Source organism: Engraulis encrasicolus, chromosome 5, assembly GCF_034702125.1.
Source record: "Engraulis encrasicolus isolate BLACKSEA-1 chromosome 5, IST_EnEncr_1.0, whole genome shotgun sequence".
In the NCBI taxonomy this organism is placed as follows: domain Eukaryota; kingdom Metazoa; phylum Chordata; class Actinopteri; order Clupeiformes; family Engraulidae; genus Engraulis; species Engraulis encrasicolus.
Window position 1 is genome coordinate 43,147,338 of NC_085861.1, and position 13,367 is coordinate 43,160,704.

General features: G+C 42.1%; 1 protein-coding gene across 1 annotated transcript; it reads right to left on the bottom strand.

The window, feature by feature from the left end:
* Window positions 1–4,127: 4,127 nt before the first annotated feature.
* On the bottom strand, window positions 4,128–11,228 carry zmp:0000000881 (uncharacterized). The gene is made up of 5 exons (XM_063198254.1): window positions 11,180–11,228; window positions 8,963–9,111; window positions 7,518–7,656; window positions 7,083–7,190; window positions 4,128–6,547 (listed from the first exon to the last, which is right to left on the bottom strand). Exons 2-5 carry the CDS (start codon window positions 9,109–9,111, stop codon window positions 5,231–5,233), a joined length of 1,713 nt encoding a protein of 570 aa, XP_063054324.1. The 5' UTR covers window positions 11,180–11,228; the 3' UTR covers window positions 4,128–5,230.
* Between the last annotated feature and the right edge of the window lie 2,139 nt (window positions 11,229–13,367).

The following is a 13,367-nucleotide window of genomic DNA, read 5'->3' on the forward strand; positions in this document are numbered from 1 at the left end:
TATACTGAAATCCCTGAAATTTAGAAGTGGGTATACTCTGTATACCTGCGTTCTACTGTACGTAGACTACACCACTGACTTCAGGCCTTCAGGAGATGTGGTTCTCTAACTTTAAAGTTTCAAATTAAGAACTGGCTGTGAGTGTATACAACCCATCATCATGTGTGATACACTGATGGATTAATTCGTTTTTTGGCTATTATTTGCTTACAGATGCGTAGACATTAACAACGCTGAAGGCCTGAAGGGAATTGCATTGAAAAATGGCAATATGACCACAATAGGGCTATACAGTAGTCTACATTTATTTGCCTATATATCCCTAAACTACAACTTTCCCATCAGCAAAATGTTAAGAAAATATTTGGCTCTGTGATATTTGATCATTTTAAAATGCGCATTTCTGGGCTCATACAGGACTCTATCTTGATTACTGTCAAGTATATACGGCTCTGATTACAGTATGATTATAGCACCCTCTTGTGTACAACAGGGTGTAGTGCAGAAATACACGCTCTTTTCTCCTTCTCCTTCTCATCACTGTATCTTGCCCGTTTTAAGAGCTTCATTATCCAAGTTTAGTGTTGTTGTTGAAGGAACTTCAATGGTTTGCTGTGAGGTAAACTTATAGTGTCATAGGGGTGGCGTGCTTGCTAACATACTTAACTATATTTAGTCCTTTTTGAGAAAAGATTTCTATCACCATTTGATTGCTGCCAATGAAATGTAGGCCTATTTAGCCATTTGTAACTCTATCTGACAGAACCTTTTGTTTGGTTAACTGTGTTGCCTACCTTGACCTAGGCCTATCATCAACCACACAAGGTTTAGCGAAGCAGTGTGTCTCTTTCATTTTGAGAAACACTGCTTCATGAGGTTCTTATTTCTATTTCTATTTCTATTTAGAGCTTCTTATTTTTATAAACTATTTGTACAGTATTTGTAATGGCATTGTGCTATAACGCTAGAAAAGCGCTCAGAGAGCGCACCTCTGCCATCTGTAAAATGACACAAACGTACCATGAATGAACTAACGAACAAATGAACAGACAAACACACAAACTAAGACGATCACAGAACCTCCTTCTAATAATAATAATTCATTAATAATAATAATAATAATAATAATAATAATAATAATAATAATAATAATAATAATAATAATAGGCATAATAATAATAATAATAATAATAATAATAATAATAATAATAATAATAATAATAATAATAATAATAATAATAATAATAATAATAATAATAATAATAATAATAATAATAATATAACACGTGGCCATTGTGATAATTGTGTTAATAGTGATAAATCATATGACCATGGGGTTGGGTAATGGAGATTGACATGACTTTCAACTCCTGGCAGCCTTTACAAGTTCCACTGCCATGCCATGGAGCTGAAAGAAAAAAAGAGATAGGCCTATCTTGCATTCCTTACATTGTGTTCGTTAGTGTGTCTGTGTCCGTCTGTGTGTGCGTGCACACGTCTGTCTGGGTGCCTGCATGTGTTAAGCATTAGTGCAAGTTAGCTTCATGTGTGTGAGGAGGGGAGGGAATATCTTTTATTTCTATCATATGTTTAATATTTATTTACATTACAGTACATTGCATTTGTCAGACACTTTATAACCAAAGTGACTTACAAACAGGACATAGCCAACATCACTAGCAGATACAAGTGCACAGGAAAAATACAGAACAACTAGATTGCATTCTCACAGAAAATGCTGGAAGCGGGCTTGCCTTTTGGGGCAGAGATGAGCAGTTTTTTTTTTATATCTCTATCCCTAAATTAAAAACAAACTAATATTGAGAAAACAAAGCTAAAAGAAATGTTGGAAAAAATCCATCCACCCAGTCAGAGGTTATGGGCCAAACAATTCAGCCATCTTGGATTCAGCCATCTTGAAAGTGTTGTAGCTCCGCATTTTGGGGATATACTAAATGACATACATGATATTTTAAATTTGCTAAGGAACACTGCATATGAAATTGTCTTAGGATCCTCCTAAAGAAACCAAGGAGTACTAGAGCAAGTGGGCTATTCTGCAAATGTGGTCTAACTACTTGTATGGCACTGTTAAGAAATCTTACCTTTAAGTTCATGAGCAGGCTTGATTGTGCAAAAAATGAGCTTATCGCTCAATTGGTTGATCCAAGTCGTAGCTCTGTAAGATATATGTCTACTATCTGGGAACATTGGCATGAATGCCTTCACTAGCTTCCTTTTATTGTACGTGTATTTTTTTATTGTATTGTTGATGTGTGTATTGTAATGTGTCCACTGTGGGCCCTGAGCCTGTAATAAATAAAGTTTATAATTTTGAAAATCAACATGGGTCCGAGTGGGATTCGAACTCATAACCTCGATATCTCTAATCCAGCACCTTTGCCATTGATACTAAATGACATACGTGGTATTTTAAGTTGGCTAAGGAACACTGCATATGATATAATTTTGAAAATCAACATGGGTCCGAGTGGGATTCGAACTCACAACCTCCATATCTGTAATCCAGCATCTTTGCCATTGATACCGGTACTAAATGACATACATGGTATTTTAAGTTGGCTAAGGAACACTGCATATGAGATAGGCCTAATTTTGAAAATCATCATGGATCCGAGTGGGATTCGAACTCCCATCCTCCATATTGGGGCCATTCCTACAGATCATTTTTTGTAATTCTCTGATAGGGGGATTTCAATATGGTTAGTTTGCATTATTTTTGGACGAATGGTTGATGTTTGGTAGGGCCAAGAGGAAACAGTGCGTAGACTGCTAACAATGGCTGTCTCTTTACATGTTAGTCTACATAATTGTTTAGTATACATGTTTCTTATTTGTCTCTCTGCTCTGCTATTTTGATGTTTATTGCAAATAAGATCTAAGATCTAGTGCTCAGCTTGAGAGTGTAACCCCGTGGTCGCGCATTTCAAAAAAGCCGGCCACAACCTGTGTTATTTTCAATACATTGGTATTGAGAAGGTTAAGAAGCCCCCTAGAGGAGGTAGCCACAAACGACTTTTACTCCAACGTGAGACTTACTATATACATACACTCAACACCATGTCTCCAGCCGGCTTAAACGAAGAATTTGACCTAAAACCATTTTTGTAGGGCTAGGCCTATGCTGTAGTATGGTTGTCATGGATGTGTCTCCTACATGTATCCCAATGTGTTTGATTTTCAACTATATGTTTCCTCATGACTACCCTTTTTACTGAACATGTGTATACTCATGGGATGTGATGATCTAGCACATGATTACGTAAGCCTACATTACATTACCATTGATGGATGTAAATATGTGTATATATTGTTCAGCCCCTTTGTAGCTGATTATAGCCTACATAAGGTTTTGGGATAGGTGCCCTCTGGTGCCCACTTTGTATATAGCTTATCCTTCACTTTTGTATGTGACACCCCCCTCCCCCCTCCCCCTCCCCGCTATGTATATATACCACACCCTTTACACCTGTTTTGTGTTGCACTTTGATTAAGGACGGTTAGTCCGAAACGTCGTGCCATTAAATATTTGGAAGCATTTAACAGTGTTGCGGACCTTTATTTTCTTTTCAGCTTGAGAGCACTACAGGCAACGACAGGTGACCAGGGGTGCTGTAGTAATTATTTTAATATTGGCAGACAAGCAACTCAGATGGTAAGCACTGCAGATTTTATTGTTTAACGGCCGGAGAAGTTACTGCGTGGAGACAGGAAGTATTCCACCCAGCAAGTTCTGAAGTGGATACAAAAGGCAACCCTATTTAACCATTTCCCTCTCCCAGTCCATGTCGTCAGCTTCTTCTGTGCACGTGGGGTCCCGCATGGCCAGATGCCCACTGTCCATTGTCTTGTTGTCCAGCATATGCAATTTCATATTTGTTGTTCAGCAGCCACACCAAGTAGATGCACATGTTTCCAATAATGTTGAGTGTCCCGTGACCCATTACAGAAAAGCTTACACACAAGAATATGTCACTATATGGGGACTTCCCCAGCCAAATCATAAGAATAAAATGAAAATATAATATAAAGACAAGCTGGGCTACTTCACGACTAGACCCAGGGATGACTGGAGCACTCAGCAACTTTTTAGAGGTTTTTTAAAAATTATTTTGGTGCACAAAATGACTGATGTTTCGACGCACCTGCGTCTTCCTCAGAGTCAAACCAGTTATATTCTGCATTTATTGTAGGGTTTTTACAATTAAAACTAATTGGTGTATGAAAAAATGACATCTCACCACCCCACCGTTGTTGAAAAGTTTACTTCCAATCCTTGCTATATAATGCTTCCTATTACCTTTGACATACTGAGTGGATTAAGTGAGAACTACACTTTTCTAATTTGACTGCTGCAGGATTGGATACATTTTTACACTTTGCTTCCCAAGGGGGCTCTAGGTAGTGTGGGGGCCATCATCTGGTCTGAGCAATGTCTCACTTTAGAATAGGGACCATTATTCCACATCTATTTTCACACTGTTCAGGGTTTGTTCACACAGTGTACTAGGAGCTTATACACATTGTATTCTGGCCCTTACTGCTTACTCATATCTAGGTCTACTAGGTCCTTACTAAGGTTGTATTGGTAATAAATCCCTTATTGTGCATGAACAAGACCTTTGCGAATAAATGTCTAACAACTGTCTGATTTTGCTTAGTACATGCCTTACAAGTTACTTACACAGGCATTAATATTGTATTTATTAGTGCTAATAGATGTATCTCTAAAGTAAAGTGTTACCAACATTTCTCCACAGTGCATTTCTGGAAAGCGTATTGCTAACTATGTTAGCTACTTTGTTGTTTGCAATGCAATTTCCCATTGGCAACTACTGAAATTGCGAACTGCTAACAACTATGTTTTCCAGAATACACCCCAGAGTTGTATAAAGTAGATAGAAGTAGTCTTTCAGATGTAATTACAACACTAGTGGTATGATATTACATGGTTCCAACTTTGCAATTACATACCACTAGTGTTGAAATTCCATCTGTAAGAGTACTTGTACTTGTACTTTATATAACTATGCAGGTGACAGGTGAGAAGGTACAGTCTCTTGAGAATTTCTAAAATTCTGTCTTGTGATCTGTGTTATCTCTGTGCATTAACAGCCATGCCTTCTACAACTGTTACAGCACAGTGAAGTTTATATACAGAGAAAAAAAATGTAAGTGTTCATCTGTGTCACACCCTTTCCAACAATAATCACATGGTGGTCTTATAGCCCTCATATTTTGTGATTTTTCCATTCTGAAGCTCCACGTCCTTAACCTCAAAGACAGCACAGCCTGTGCTGCTGTCGTACTCATAGCGACTGTGCTGGATTTTGCCCGTTGTGGGAAGAGGGACGGGAAATGGCGTCATCTGCTGGAGAAGGTTTGTAATCGCAGTGCACTCAGAGGGCACTGCACTGGCGGGGACCAGCGCCTTGATCCCATCTTCATCACGCTTGTGGAGTGCTTCTATTTTGGGGGACACATTGACCTCTGGCCTCACGTGTGCCACAGGTGTTTGCTGGTGGCCTCTTGGCTGTAGTCCTGCTGTTGGTTTGCCCCCAAAGCGAGTACCAAATCCAGGCTTGTCCTGAAGCGCTGTCTTGTCCTCCTGCTTCATCCGTGGATCTGCTGCTGCCAGGAATCTGCTTCGTGCTGGGGAGGGGCTCCTCGTCCTCTCCGCCTCTGGTCTGACAGGTACCAGACCGGTGTGTTGGTGTGACCCGGCTGCCGCCACCCCAAAGCGAGGCTTGACCTCCTCGCGACCTCTCCCCCCCTGCGGCACGGCGGGCTGGAATCTGCTTATTCCTGGGGACGGGCTCCTGTTTACTTCTACCCGAGGGGTCACCTGCTGCACACCACCTGCACCACCCCTCTGGTGCAGCCCCTCCGTTCCTATGTTTCTGGGCTTGACCTCCACAACAGTCTTGAGCTCATCTGCAGCCACTGGCTGAAATCTGCTCCTGGCTGGAGATGGGCTTCTGTCCACCTGACGAGGAGATACCTGCAAACCTGCTCCCCTTTGGTGTAGCCCGTCCGCTCCTGCGTTTCTGGGCTTGACCTCTATAACAGTCTTGAGTCCCTCTGCATCGAATCTGCTCCTTGCTGGCGATGGACTTCTGTCCCCCTGATGAGGAGAAACCTGCAAACCACCTGCCCTCTCCTCCTGCTTGACCTTGACCTCTGCTTCCCTGATGTAAGACAACGCCCGAGCCATGCTGACTCTAGTAGCAGGATTGGGGTCCACCATTTTGGACACGGCCTCTTTGTAAGGGTAAGCCGCCAGCGTCTCCTGGATTTTGGTGGGGTTCACGGCATGCGTTGGCAGCCTGACTCTGGCGCACAGCTCGGCGATGACCTTGCCCATGGCCCAGACATCAGAGCGGGAGTCCCGCACCCCGTGCTGATCCAAGACCTCGGGAGCGGAGTAGGCCTCGTTGCCCATGTTTGCGGCCGAAGTCAATCCGTTCCGGAAGAACTTGGCCAGCCCCAGGTCAATGATGACGGCACGGTTGGTTTCGTGTTCCACCTGTAATATTACACAATGAACAGCACAAGGATGAGAAGAAAGGAATGTCATTGTGCAATGAGTTTGTGTGATGTGGTGAAGCAATGTCAGCCAAAGCTGAAACAAGCTGGAACAAGAATGCAGAAATTGCAGATAGAAGAACAAAATGTTCAAGTTGATTCAATGCATAGTTATAAGGGTGATTTCATGCATGAAATTACATTACATTTAATGAGAGTTTTAGAGAGTATTTTTCTCCTCTCAGGGTAGTGTTAAGTGTTATTACTCATACACAACTCACTTTCATATGATATTTGGTTTCACTCCAGTTTATTTTACTTGGTCAATGTAAATTTCAGTCAATTCTACTCAATGTTGTGTAAATATTAGTGCTGTGGAGTTGAAATTATACCGGCCACCTAAAGAATTTTACACTGACTTTTGACTCCACTGTCAGAGTAATATGACACTCCCCAGTGTTGGCACAATACCTGGATTTCTAAGTTTGCTTTGAAATATTTACATACCATGTTTTATTACGGTGTACTGAACTCACCATAATGTTGTCCGGTTTGATGTCCTGGTGCACTATGTCTTTGCTGTGAAGATGGAACAGCCCTGCACACATGCCACTGATGATGGTGGCTTTGGCGGCTGGTGTCAACTGCAGGGACACATTATACATTATTGAACACCTAATGAACATGTTTGTAAAGCATTGCTACAAGGAAGCCCCCATAAATAGCAAACAAGTTGAGAATGTATTCTTTCTTTATTGTTTGAAAGTTTATTTATTTTACACGGGGACAGCATGTATTAATAACATGGAAATTTTTTTAAATATAGGCCTACACAATTGTATCCATGAAAGTTCATTTCCATGTTTAGTGCCTAGGTTGATGGTCCCTCAAAAGAAAAAGGCATTATCGGGTCTACCTAAATAAGACAAACCACACAAAACCAAACCAAAATATCACTTTGATATACAAACCTTGATTTTTGATTTCTGTGTTATGAAGATGGTTGTCTCCAGCTCCTCCCCCGTGATGAACTCCATGGGGATGTGAAACCTGCCGTCCTGCCTCCAGGGTTCCCCCAGCAGCCTTACGATGTTGGGATGGCGCGCTTTTCTAAGGGGTTCCAGAGAACAGAGACAAGTGAGAACACAGTAGTGTAACTGCATGGAAAATGATCTCAACAAGTTTAGTTAGTTTGCATGGATCTAGTGTTTCTCTACAGCAGCCCCCCGGGCAGTGTTGGGGAGCCTAAGGGGGGCGTTGAGAAGGATGCAGCTAAAAGTGGGTGGTGCTTAGTTGCCATTGGGGTGAATGTTTAGTTTGTAATACTAAATGGGACATTGGCAGGCTTATGAGGTCAAGGTGGTGTTGTTGGGATGCTTATGATGAGGTCCAGGGAGTGTTTATTGAAAAAAAGGTTGAGAATCAATGATGTAAGGGCAGTCATGGGTAAGCGGTTAGAGCGTCAGACTTATATCCCAAAGTCTGCCGGTTCAACTCCCGACCTGCCAGGTTGGTGGGGGGAGTAATTAACCAGTGCTCTCCCCCATTCTCCTCCATGACCTCCATGACTGAGGTACCCTGAGCATGGTACCGTCCCCCCACACTGCTCCCTTGGGGCGTCATTGGGGGCTGCCCCCTTGCACGGGTAAGGCATAACATGCAATTTCGTTGTGTGCAGTGTGCAATGAAGACTTGTGTGTTGTGGAGTGTTGTGTCACAATGACAATGGGAGTTGTAGTTTCCCAGGTGGGCTTAAAGAGGGTAACTATTCTGCAGTGGTTCCCAAACTGGGAGTGGGGAGCCCAAAGGGGATTGCAGAGGTATAACAGTGGGCAGAGGCAATTCTAGGGTCAGGTGGGACCCCAAGTGAAGATGCAAAAGAATGAACGTTTGAACCAAAATCGTCAGTACTGTGGTAAAGTGTGGGCTGTGGTAAAGTGTGGTCACTATCTAGGGCCTTGGGGGCCCCAAGCGGCTGCCTGCCTGGCCTGGTGGCCTCTGACAGTGTGGTTGGCATAAAAACGGGAAGGCCACTGGTTAACAGCTAACAGTATTCCATAAATTAATTACAATCTATTATTTTCTGTGGTCAAGAAATGTAACCATCTTTTAGCAATGTTAATGCACAAAAAATGTTTGGAGTCTGTGATGGAGGTGGGAGTCTTGTAAAAATCCTTAGGTCCAAAAGGGGGTCCCTGCAGAAGAAGTTTGGTAACCACTGTACTGTATATCAAGGGGTGCATATGGCTGCTTGCTTACTAAGCTGTTACTAAACTGTGCCTGCTAATGAAATTAGTAATTAATTAATTAATAATTGAATAATACAGAATACTAAATATAACTGAATGATATTCATAATTAGCCTAACAAATACTTCTTTGCCCATTAACAGGAGGTGCAACCCTGTGCCACTTACTCATAGACTCTGCACTCTCTGTTGAGTGACTCTGCGTTGATCATGTGTACTGGAACCTTCTTCATGGCTGCCCACTCCTCCTTGTACTTCTCCCTGTACACCTTCCCAAAGCAGCCTGCGGCCAGCGTCCGGGTGTCATAGTGAGCCATCTGAAGACAAGGAGAGTCATGGGAACACAAAGAATATAAAGTACGAGCCAGGCCGTGCCCTCTAGTGACACAACACCACTAATCAGGCCAAGAGCAATACAAATATCGTTTCTGAGCTCCCAAAAAATCGGGAAGTCCTCCTTCTTTGTCAGGAGGTATGCAACCATTAGCAAACCAAGGGAGGCTGGGTCAACCATGCCACTTGGGAAATGTTCATTGTTATGCTCTTGGTCAGACCAAGTCTCGAAGAGATTTGAAAGTGGATGATAGTGAGGCTAATAAAGTACAGTATATCAGACGTCAGATGAAGAGGCAGGTATATGAGAACTATTACCATTACACTACATTAGACTTTACTTTCATTTTCATTGTGTTACCTTTTATTATCCAAAAGCAACTCATTTACAGGGCTTTTATTACAGTCACCGGGACAATGTGGGGCAAATGTGCCTTGCTCAAGGACACCTCAGCCATGGATGGAAGTTCAGGGACTTTCAGGGGAGTGGTAAGGGTGAGATTGGAATCTGTTACATACTGATGTGCCATAAACACCAACTCTATAATCATTAAGCCACGGCTATGAAAAGGGTGACGCATAGGGCTACACTTTATGTGTTAAGCTAAATCCTTAGCTGCCGCAACAATTAACTCCCACTATAATCAATAGAACTGTCTGCACAAGATGCAGTAACGCTGTGCACATAAAAAAGTCCATTCTTTTCAATGTGTGTTTGACGCGACTTGACAGTTTCAGACTTAGCAAGTCATATTTCAGAGAGCTAAGTGCAGGGTTGCTGCCAAGACAATAGCATTCAAAGGTTGTTGCAAAAGACCATGCAAAAGTAATGGTCCAAGCGGAACTCAAGAAGCCCTCTGGTGTAACTGGAATGACTGGATTTGTACAGGAACTAATACTAGCACAAAGTATACAAAAAATGTTCTCGCCAAAAGACAGAATTGCAAAACATAACAGTGTTGACCTTTTTATTAGGAGATCATTTATTTAGTAGCAAATAATTTATTTCCATGAACATATTCAGAACAAATATGAAATGACATGTGACATGTCACAGGTGTAGCATATACAAACAGGCAACAACAGGTCTCTGCAGAGGACTGTAGAGCAGGAAACAGTGGCTGCCTATTAGTGTGCATGAGCCCCAGACCATATCTGCTGCAGTGGTGTAGTCTACTTTTTTATGGTGGATATACTGTATATTTGAGCATTTTTAGAAGTGGGTATACTGGGTATACTGAAATCCCTGAAATTTTGAAGTGGGTATACTGCGTATACCTGCGTTCTACGTAGACTACACCACTGATCTGTTGGTTCTAGAGAATCAGTTGGCTGCTTTAAAGGCATTCCTGCGGGTAGTACACAATTCATATGTCTTATCTACTATACTTCCAAAGAAAGCACACCGTGCCTGATGTGGTCAAACTGGACTTTTGAGTTTGAGGGAAAATGAAAACAAGTCGACTATTTACCAGCTATTATGTTTGCGTCTCCCAATCTCCCTTATGGTCAGGTTACCAAACCCAACACAGAGAAATAAGATTATAGTTAAGAATCCTATTATTAAGGTGTTGTATGAAATCACAAGTAATGCATACAAGTAGGTTATCGCTACTTTTAGTACTATTTTACAGTGGTACTTTTTGATATAATACATTAACTATGAAATAAATTCCGACAATTGTTTTCTCAAAATGCACAGACATGTGTCCCATGAAGAGCGTCTTAAGAGTTGCTAAATCATTATTACCACCATCAATGTGATAAGATTTTTAAACACAGACTTCAGGCTTTGTTGTACTGGAGAGGATTTTAAAGGAATGGAGACAGTTATCCTACCCTGGTCTGTGTGATAGGCTCAAGCACCCTTATTTCTGCCCCTTGGCTTAAATTTCACAAAGCTATACTTGTTGTAAAATACATTCCCAAGAAATGGAGAAAAACTATCACACAAACTAGTACAAATCAATCAACATGTTCATAAAGGCATAGCTTACAATATAAAATCAATTGGTTTTGGATGAGGTGTTATGTCAATTTCACAGTTCTTACCTTTGTCAGTAGCGTCAAGCAAGGAGCCTCTGTACCATCTTGTGGTGCCCACATGTGTTTAAACAGGTCCTGTTATGCAGGTAACCACGCCTCAGACTTCACAAGAAATTCTCAGGAATACTGATCTTGTCAGCATTTCTTCAAGGGACATCCCCAGTCTAAAATGGCAGTAGCCTATATGATCCATAGACTCCATAGAATGGGAAAGGGGTTGGGCTAGTACCGTAGTGGCAAAACACTTATAATTGTTATTAAATCCACATTGAACCTACATTGGTTTTCCAGTGAAAATGGAAAAAAAGGAAACACTGAAACATATTGCTACTGTAGGGCAGAGAAGATAGGAAAGCTGACTGGGGGCTGGGTGGGGGGGCCCTCTCAGATTTCTTTGTCTTCCTGGGTCCAGTCAATGTTGTCAGCAGGGGCGCCGCCAGGAATTTTGGGCCCTATGAAAGATTCTAATTTTGGGCCTACCCCCCCCCCCCCCCCCTTCTTTTTTTTCTTTTTAAATTATTACTATTGTTATTCGGGGGAGCGGAGGGGGGCATGAAGGGCATGAATCCAACACATAGATTTATATAGGCCTAGGCCTAATTTGAATTGTTAAGAATCTTCAGAGGGGGCAAATAATCATTCTGAAAGACATAAAGCATTATGGTCGGAAAAGCTTAGGCTTTTGTTTTTCCATATTCAAATAAGACAGATTTCCCAATATCATTTCCATGAATTCTTAATTAAAATAGCGCAGATAGCTACTCAACATAGAGACAATTTTCCTTTCTTTGCGCCTACCCCGTGTGGTTAGCCGCCTGGGTAGCCTAGGACGCAATTCCATAGGGTTACACTCACAGAGCTTATTGGTAGTCCGCGTCAGTCTGGTATTAGACATAGGCTGTGCCGTGTGCGCAGATTATCCAAAATGATTTGGTGACTGACGTCAATAGCCTATCTAACCTGCAGCTGTCTCGTCAAATCGCTGTTCATTTTCTGCATCCAAGTTTTCCGTCGGACTGAAACTGAACGTGATTAACAGGTTGTGGTGCGCTGTCCATCAGCACCACGCTGACATTAGTCTAATTTAGACGTCCGATAAGCATTTAGCCTATTTCGTGCCAAGGGTAAAACTCTTTGTAACTAAGAAGAAAATCTCTTGCCCTAGCCATTAGGTTAGCCTACTCCGTGTTGTTACATTGTTGTGAGGAATGATTGTAAAAAAAAATAGCCACCGCTTGTCAAAGGCACCGCTCTCCTGCGCAAACATGATAATTAAATGGCTGATGAGAGCATCCAAAACTTAGGCTACAAGTTGTTGTCAAATCAGCCTTCATTCCCCTCACTTAAGTTTCAACTGATGCTGTTGGTGACCAGAGAGAACCAAAACTTTACTGATGAAGGGTCAAAAACCGAACACAAAACAAAAGCAGGTCAACGAGTGCTGTGTTCCCCCCTTGCGCTGTTGGTCCACACCGCGCTGACAGTGGCAGTTGATTCATCACGAAACGCGGATATAATCTACAAATTTGATATGGACAAAACAACAACCCCTCCATCATGAGTGTTGTGCCATTGCTATGCAGGATAATGGCCGAACCATTTAGTTATATAAAAAACATTATTTTGGCACTTAATACCCACGAAGCAAGCGATTCTGTCAGCCCTGCAATCGCTTCAGCAGTATGCTATGGTAGTCGGGAAAGTAGGCTATTATGTTTGGAGGCTATAGTTTATCACTTTTGCCGTTTGCTCGCGGTGACAATAAAGGTGGATTGTTTAAATAGGAGCCATGCTAACGTGCTCTCTTGGAAGTTTATCCAAGGTTTCCGTTTGTTAGTTAGGCCTATCATTTGATTGCGTTTGCAAACGCAATGTCATTGAGTGAGCATACCTTTCTTGGAGAAAAATTGAGTGACCAGTTGCCTGCTTCTGACCCTCTCTTCTTTCTGCCGTCTTTTCTTGCCAACCTGACTACATTACTCTGTCACCACCAGCTCACCATCATGTGGTTAAGACATAGATTGTAGCCTACTGTAGCCTATATTACTAACATTCTAACATTCTATGGGTTAAGACCTCAGGTCGCTCCGTACTCCTGCTGCCAGCATTTCGGACGCTGTGCGATTCAACGCCTCGCGCGCCGCCAGATTGGACCGCACCATTTCGCAAGAGCTAAGGGGGGGAGGGTCCTAAA

Excerpts from the sequence above, each read along its gene's own strand:
- zmp:0000000881 (XM_063198254.1), bottom strand. The coding sequence starts at position 9,111 with ATGGCTCACTATGACACCCGGACGCTGGCCGCAGGCTGCTTTGGGAAG. Across the intron at positions 7,657-8,962 it reads AGAGAGTGCAGAGTCTATGA|AAAAGCGCGCCATCCCAACA; the intron begins GTAAGTGGCACA and ends GGAACCCCTTAG. Across the intron at positions 7,191-7,517 it reads CACAGAAATCAAAAATCAAG|TTGACACCAGCCGCCAAAGC; the intron begins GTTTGTATATCA and ends GTGTCCCTGCAG.